The sequence below is a fragment of the Limulus polyphemus genome, unplaced genomic scaffold (genome assembly GCF_000517525.1).
Source record: "Limulus polyphemus unplaced genomic scaffold, Limulus_polyphemus-2.1.2 Scaffold1983, whole genome shotgun sequence".
Taxonomy (NCBI): domain Eukaryota; kingdom Metazoa; phylum Arthropoda; class Merostomata; order Xiphosura; family Limulidae; genus Limulus; species Limulus polyphemus.
This window is the reverse complement of record NW_013667593.1, coordinates 86,739-94,359: the sequence shown is the minus strand read 5'-3', so window position 1 is coordinate 94,359 and position 7,621 is coordinate 86,739. Positions and strand designations below refer to the sequence as shown.

Below are 7,621 nucleotides of genomic sequence, written 5' to 3'. Positions count from 1 at the left end.
CTAAACTAAACTAAAACTCTTAATAAATAAAGAAAAAATTAAAAAAATCTTAAAGCCAGTACTTATCGTTTATATACTTATCAAACTTTTTCTTAAACTCACTTAAATTTACTGCCTCCACAACATCCGAAGGCAACCCATTCCAAAGGCCAACCATCCTGCTAGAAAAATAAAGTTGTCTTAGCTGAAAATGACTCCTACCCTGCCAAAATTTATATTTGTGTCCCCTAGTCCTACTATTCTCACTGTTAAATATGAAAAAAAAAAGATGATGCATCAACACTATCAATTCCCTTTACAACCTTAAACACCCCAATCAGATTCCTTCTAACTTTTAGTTTTTCAGGAGGAAAAAATTTGAGAAATTTCAACCTCTCCTTGTATAACAACCCCTCCATCCCAGGCACCATTCTAGTAACCCTTCTCTGAACCATTTCCCACAACTCAATGTCTTTCCTAAGGTAAGAAGCCCAAGGCTAAGCACAGAATTCCAAATGTGGCCTAACCAGCCAGTGACCTGTACAATGAAATTATAGACTCTTTAGACTTGTCTTCAATATTTCTGTACATACAACCTAAAATCCTATTTGCCCTACCACTAGCAACAGCAAACTGTTTGTATGGCTTAAGAAACTGATCTACTATTACACCAAGATCCCTTTCTTTCATGACACTGTTAAGGTTATTCCCATCCAAATTATACTTATAATTCAAACTATGATAACCCACATGCATTATTTTGCATTAATTATAATTAAACCCATTTGCTATTTATTTGCCCAACTCATTAAATGATCTAAATCCTTTTGTAACTCAGCAGCATCCTCTTCACAGCTAGCAACACCCAAGACCTTAATATCATCTGCAAATTTAAGTAATTTATTGACCATTCCTTCATCTATGTCATTGATGTAAATCAAAAACAGTATGGGTCCTAAGATTGAGCTCTGATGTACCCCATTTGTGACATTAATCCAGTTTGACTGAACTCCATTTGTAGCAACCCTCTGTTTTCTTCCATCCAGCCACTCTTCTATCCAATTTGCTAACTTATCCCCCACACCTACAACGATATTTTTTTTTACAAACCATCTTACTGTATATTTCAATCCTAATGGTCAATGGTCAACAATATCTTGTTCCAATCTTCCTGTCTAATCCACCTCCTTTATCAGTACTCTATAACTTACTAACCTAAACCAATAGCCAGATGTTTTGTAAGCTCTAAGACATTTAAGTATTATCCACTTCTTTTGTTATTCTCTTTTATTTATTCTCATAATTTGTATCTCTGTATCCTGATGACCACTAATCTCTAGCTACTGTCTTCCTGCCTAACCCACATCAAGTTAGTTTAAAGTCATTTTCCCAGTATTCAACAATTTTTGTTTTTGTTGAATTTTGTGCAAAGCTACACGAGGGCTATATGTGCTAGTTTGTCCTAATTTTGATATGATAAACTACAGAAAATTGCAAACTTTTGGGCTCAGGCTACTATTATCAGACTGAATAGTGTGGTTTGATCATCACACTTATAAAGCATTTTTGGTCCCAAAGATTTTAAACAAATTTGGCAGTAAAGAGATGTGAAGCACAGAACCTCAGATTCACAGTCCAGTACACTAACCACTGGTTTATGCTCAAAAATTCATAGTTAGTGAATGATAATTATATTTTTGCTTTTTAACTGAATGGTAGTGTATTATTAGGTAAAAGTAGGTTTACCTTTATAGATATGACAGAGTAGTATATACAAGTAACACTAATTTTATATTTAGTTTCAATAATGAATCCTTACAACTTCATGTTCATTTCTCCAAAATTTTATTCAGATGGATGTATATATAGATGTATGTGGTATAAATTAGCCAATTCTCAAAACTGAGTACCATACTAGAATGACTATAGGAAATTTTGTGTACTATAAACAAACATATTTTCACTCTGTATATGCAAACTACAGAGCCAAATATGACACTTACAGCTTGTGAAATAAAGTTACTAGCAAGAATTCCAGAAAAAGTTGGCTGTGACAGACTACTAGTAACATTAGAATTCATTCCTGCTGTGGTTGCAGATATGTTTGACACAGACCCTAGGCCATTAGCCACTGGTGAAGAAGTAGTCAACCCACCTATATTTTGTGAAAATAAAGAGACAGAATGACTACAAACATAGTACATCATCATACAAATGAACTAATTTATTTGTTGACTTTAAACTATGTTAGAACAAACTCATGAAATGATACTTTTTACCAATTATATTCTTATATGTTTCAATAACTTGAAGAAGGTCCTGTAAATAAAATAGCATCTAGCACTTACATAAATTTTAAAGTTTAAATGAAAACAAGATTTTTTTATCTAGTTATAACTCATCATATAATAAGGACAAAATGTAAAAGTTCAGAAATGTCAACTGTAATATGTAAATAGAATTCATATTTGTGTCCAGTCTATCCATAAGCATGATATTCTTACTGCTATGCTAAAAGAAAAATTATAACAATCCACTAATTTACCTTATTGTAAGCCATTTCATGTGCACTGAATATAACAAGTATATAAGAATTGATTTATCTGATGTGTTCATTGCTCTAAATACCTAAATTGAAAAACTGAGAAGTAACGTTAGTTATTTCACACAAGTTATTCAAGTTTTTATGTATGATACAATTTAAGCTATCATAAACATATAAGCAAGTTATGCTAATATCAATGTTGGTTTCTAATGATCAAAATAAAAATAGAAATAGAATAAAAATACTGATCTGCAGAAAATAGACAAGAATTGATCAGCGCTCTGATCACTGAAATTCTTATTTAGTCCAGATCAGTGCCTACACATGCTTTTTATCTATCAGTTATTTAACTATCACAGGTTTTGCAATATCCAGCCTACAGATTCTTCTCTTTTAACTTGCTCCTCTGATTGGCTATTTGTTGAAGATAATGAGCATCTAAAAGTTGACAAGCATAATTTTAAATTAAATACTTTGTTTCAAAAGTTAAAGCTAAGCAAATGCAGTTTCAAAAATCTCTAGTTCAAGGCTTATTTAAAAAATATCTTCCCCATTATTTTCATACTGATAACCTTTTTTTAACATAATAAAAATGTAGTACATACACTTAAGTATAGCAGCAATAAAAAGTATGGTTCTTCTTTGTATCAAGAAAATTAGTTTTTAATCTGATGAAAAGTTGAATACGTCTATACATACATATAGATAGCTGTTTGGTTTGAATTATTTAACTGTCTTCTCACTATATAAAACTTAAGTAGAACCACCAGTGTTCCTAACTTATCTTGTATTCCACAATGTTTTTAGAGTTTACTGTTTTCAACTTAGGAAATGAATTGTTACTTTTAACAACTGATAATATTTTTCAAACTTTTATGACCATTCATATTTCTTGAAAGTAAACAAAATAAATAATAATACTTTTGATTATCATCGAGTCACTCTAGATTTTACTTGTTCAATCAGAAACTCCAGAAGAGAAAAAAATTAATCAGTTAGCCAATTTATATGCATAGTTAACGCTTCATGCTTTCTCTGAAACAGTGTAATTACACATATTTAATGCTATGCTAAAACACACTACGTATCCCATTCTAAAAGATGGTAAATATAAAACTATATTCATATGGTTATAAATGAAGTTGAAAACTCACTTTAAATAAAACAAAATATTTAATATTTCAATCAGTTGAAAGAATATAAATTCCTTCTTTAAACCATTCTCTACAACTTAAAAAAATGAACATTTATTATGTCCACCAGCTACACTTCATAATATCAATAATACCATTCTGCATAGTTTGGTATACAGAACTCAAATTATCTAGCAAAGATTAGATACCTAAGATAAAAAGTAACCTTAGTAGCACAACCATACTAAACCAAGTTAACATTACAGTATTTACATAATATCTTCTATCTTTTGTTATTAATTAGCTATATATCATTGCATTAGTTTACAATCTATAAAGAAAGACATAGCTGACAGCTACTGGTCAACCTATACTCTAGAGCAGTGGTGCCCAATCTTTTCACCATGAAGGACCCCTTTTATTATACTCCCCCCCCCCATGGACCTCGTGTTTTTGAAATATTCCATCTATCCAACAATCTGTTTTTATTAAGTAATAATTAACTTTCTTCCCATTTTTCACAATCAACTAAAAGACATATATAACTGAGTGTGCATTTAAAAAACAGTAGTATTAAAAACTTCCTTGTTTAATGAGATGGTATTACCTTTGTGGACCCCCAGGGGTCTGGGGACCCACTGCTCTAGAGTCTCAGAAACACATACTGGAACTAACTAAACTCATCTAAATTAAACTTAATGTATCAATATCTACTGTGATAAAAGAACTAATAACAAATATGTATCATTTCAAGAATAAGTATTATGGTAAAATTAATAAAAACTGATGCATCCTTAAACTGTGTTTAGTCATACTTCTTAGGTCTTTGAAATGTTTATTTTTTTCAATCTTTAAAAAACACATACATGCACCTTAACTTGAAATTTTACTAATTAATAGTAAAAAAAAAGTAACAGTATCAGTTTACAGTAGCTAGTGGTTCACATCCATGTGAAACCAAATGTGAACAATTTAATGGACATCTGATAAAGAAACAAATCAAATATTTGAATATAATCATGAAAAATTTAATAAATAATTTATTTTGATAACAGGTTTTTGACTTTACTGTGATAGTTATTTGTCTGTTTCTTTTATGTTATGGCCTTGCCTTCACAAATAGAAATCAACTAAAAAAACTACTTGTACATTTTTCACTCTGAAAATCCATAATGAACTTACTAAGAATATTTACTAGAATGTATCATATGATATTGTTGTAACCTTTTCTATCATTGGACACATTCTTTTGGATTATTTAGTAAAACTAATGCAAAGACCAGTCCATGTATGAATAACAAATGAACTTATTTTCAAATAAAAATTTGTCACAATCATATTATTTTGTAGGCTTAACTTCAAATAAAATATTTAAAAACAAATGCTGAGACTAATGGTACCTATGCCTAACTTATTTAGCTTAAATCAATAAGCAAACACACTAACTCACAGAGTAACTGAATAGCACAATAGATGTGACAACTTTCACTTCTAACACTGAATAACTCTTTCAAATCAACTAAAATTTCAAGTCCTATATACTAGTATTAGCTGTTGAATAACTAGTTGAGTAAAATGTCACCTGTGAAAGAGGGTAATATTATATACACATACACAGTACTTTACAAACATACACATCACATTCTTATCATACATCTATATAGAAATGCTTGCCATGAGCCAATAAATTATCTATTATTTATCTGTGATTACAATCTGGATATGGACCACTACACAAGCAACAAATGTTTGTCATAAATATACATTTGAAAAAAAAGAGAAAATAATACCTTAAAAATGTGTAAACTTCAGTATTTTTACACTCTTATAATTTCTTCAACATAAATTGGTTTTACAACAATGAAAAAACAATCACAAGAAAGGGAAAGAGTGGGGAAAATTATGTAAAAGACGACTAGAAAATACATGTATTTAATCGGCAACTTGACACTCGAGAACAGCACTCTAATTTCAAGGTCATATGTATTAAAAACCATTATGCTAACTACGTAAGTGATGCCCCGCCTACTCCATCAACAGTGAACCTATGTGTTGCTGTTACAGCTATATTTGGGACACTTGCACTCAACATCCTGCCATGGAGGTCAGAAAACCTGCATTATTATGTTTCAATGTTATTATTCTCTTTTTGCACACAAACAAATGTCATTATAACTTATCTGAACTAACCAAACTGTTAAAGTTTAAACAGAGACTGATAAACACTGTTCTTTGTGTATAATACAAAAACAGACAAGTTACACATATAGTCAAATTAAAAATGTTAGTTCTTCGTGTGACAAATGAAACTAGGGCCAAAGCTTAACAAGACCTGAATCAAGTAATTTGATAAGTATGGTTAAATTTTCTGATGCTAACATTTGCTCCTACAAGTGCTATTGGTAAAAACTTTTATTCATGATTAATTGTCAGGTGAGATATCAGTGTTTCTGTGTTAGTGTCGCTTTTTTTTACTATTATGATATTGTTTGGCAGTAAAATGTTGTTGCTGTTTTTCCATGATTCAGTAGTGAATATATAGACTTCGTAAAATAAATTCTTTTGAAGGTTAAGCTAAATGAGAGGCAATATATTTATAAACTACACAAAAAATAGACACATTTACAAATTGCAAACATATTACACAAAGGTGTAACAGGGTTCTTTGAGATACATCTTAGAGCTGGATTCTTTGATGGCTAGGAGTCAGTAAAACAACAACAACAAACATTTTCCCACACTATTCCAGATACAATAAAACATAAAATTTCTAAAAAAATTAGTACATTTAAGACAAAAGTATGTTTTAGAACTTCATACTTAAGTCTTTAATAAAGTGTTATACACATTTGAGCAATCACATTCAGCTGTTGTAATAAACAAAACTCTTTACTTCATGTTAACATTTGATTTCATATTATTTAAAAGATACTCATTTATCTGAGTAATATTCATATTCAAGCAGTTTATCAATGATTGCTGATCAAAATAAGCTACCTACATAGGTCAGCATTAAAAATTAACCCAGTAAATAATGTGTTTAAATTAATAGACTGGTCTAACTAAGAGTAGTAATGTCATAAAACAAAAACTTAATGATTAGATGTTAAAATAAACTCAGATTTATGCAAATTATTAATCTTGATCACATATATAAATTAAAAATCTGCATTTCTTATTAATTTTTCAAAAGATTAATCTATGATTTGTTCATTCTCATACAGGAATGTGAAATATTATAAACTCCATATAGACACTTAAATTTTATGGTTTAGCCCTCTCATGAGGCAATAATTTCACCAAAAGCCAGATAGCAGGAGTAAAGAACCTCATGCAATGTTTATTTCTCTGTTACTTTCCAAGCCAGTAGGCTGTTTTGTACCATATGTCAGACATTTCTTTCATTTTTTTTTGTGTTTGTCTTTCATCAGTCTTCTGAATTTATCAGCATGACTCATCCCAGCCTACATGTAGCTACCACAACAGGATGTACAGTTTTGTTTTTTGTTATTGTAAACATTGCTCAACAATATGAAGTGGGCTCAAACTGACAAAAATGCAGTGTACCATCCACAGAATAGTTGGCTCAAAGTTAGAACAAGATACAAGTTCATCCACTAGGTATTTAAGAACTCTCTTTACTATATATCTTGCATTACTTTAAAGGAAACCTGATGTGAAATAAATCTTTGGATAAATATTATGTTTCAACATGCATTACATGTCCTGCAGCCTCTCTTTTTTATTCATCATCTTGACATCAAATGTCACTTCTTGAAACTTAGATTATGATCTTACATGTACAAATAGTCTGTAGAAAACACAAAGGTACATGTCTGTGAAATATAAAAGTCAAGGTAAAGGACAGGTCAGATGAGTTGGAAAACAAACAATACGCATTAGGTTTGTTGGCTTGTTTTTGAATTTTGCTCAAAGCTATACAAGGGCTATCTGCACTAGCCAT

The 7,621-nt window shown here is 30.4% G+C and overlaps 1 protein-coding gene across 1 annotated transcript in view; it reads right to left on the bottom strand.

Annotated features, from left to right (window-relative positions):
- Nucleotides 1-7,621, bottom strand: part of LOC106465567 (retinoic acid receptor RXR-alpha-like) — a 59,400-nt gene that overhangs the window by 17,497 nt on the left and 34,282 nt on the right. The window contains exon 3 of the mRNA XM_022393488.1: nt 1,983-2,134. Coding sequence (XP_022249196.1) covers nt 1,983-2,134 — 152 coding nt within the window. The remainder of the gene's footprint in view (nt 1-1,982; nt 2,135-7,621) is intronic.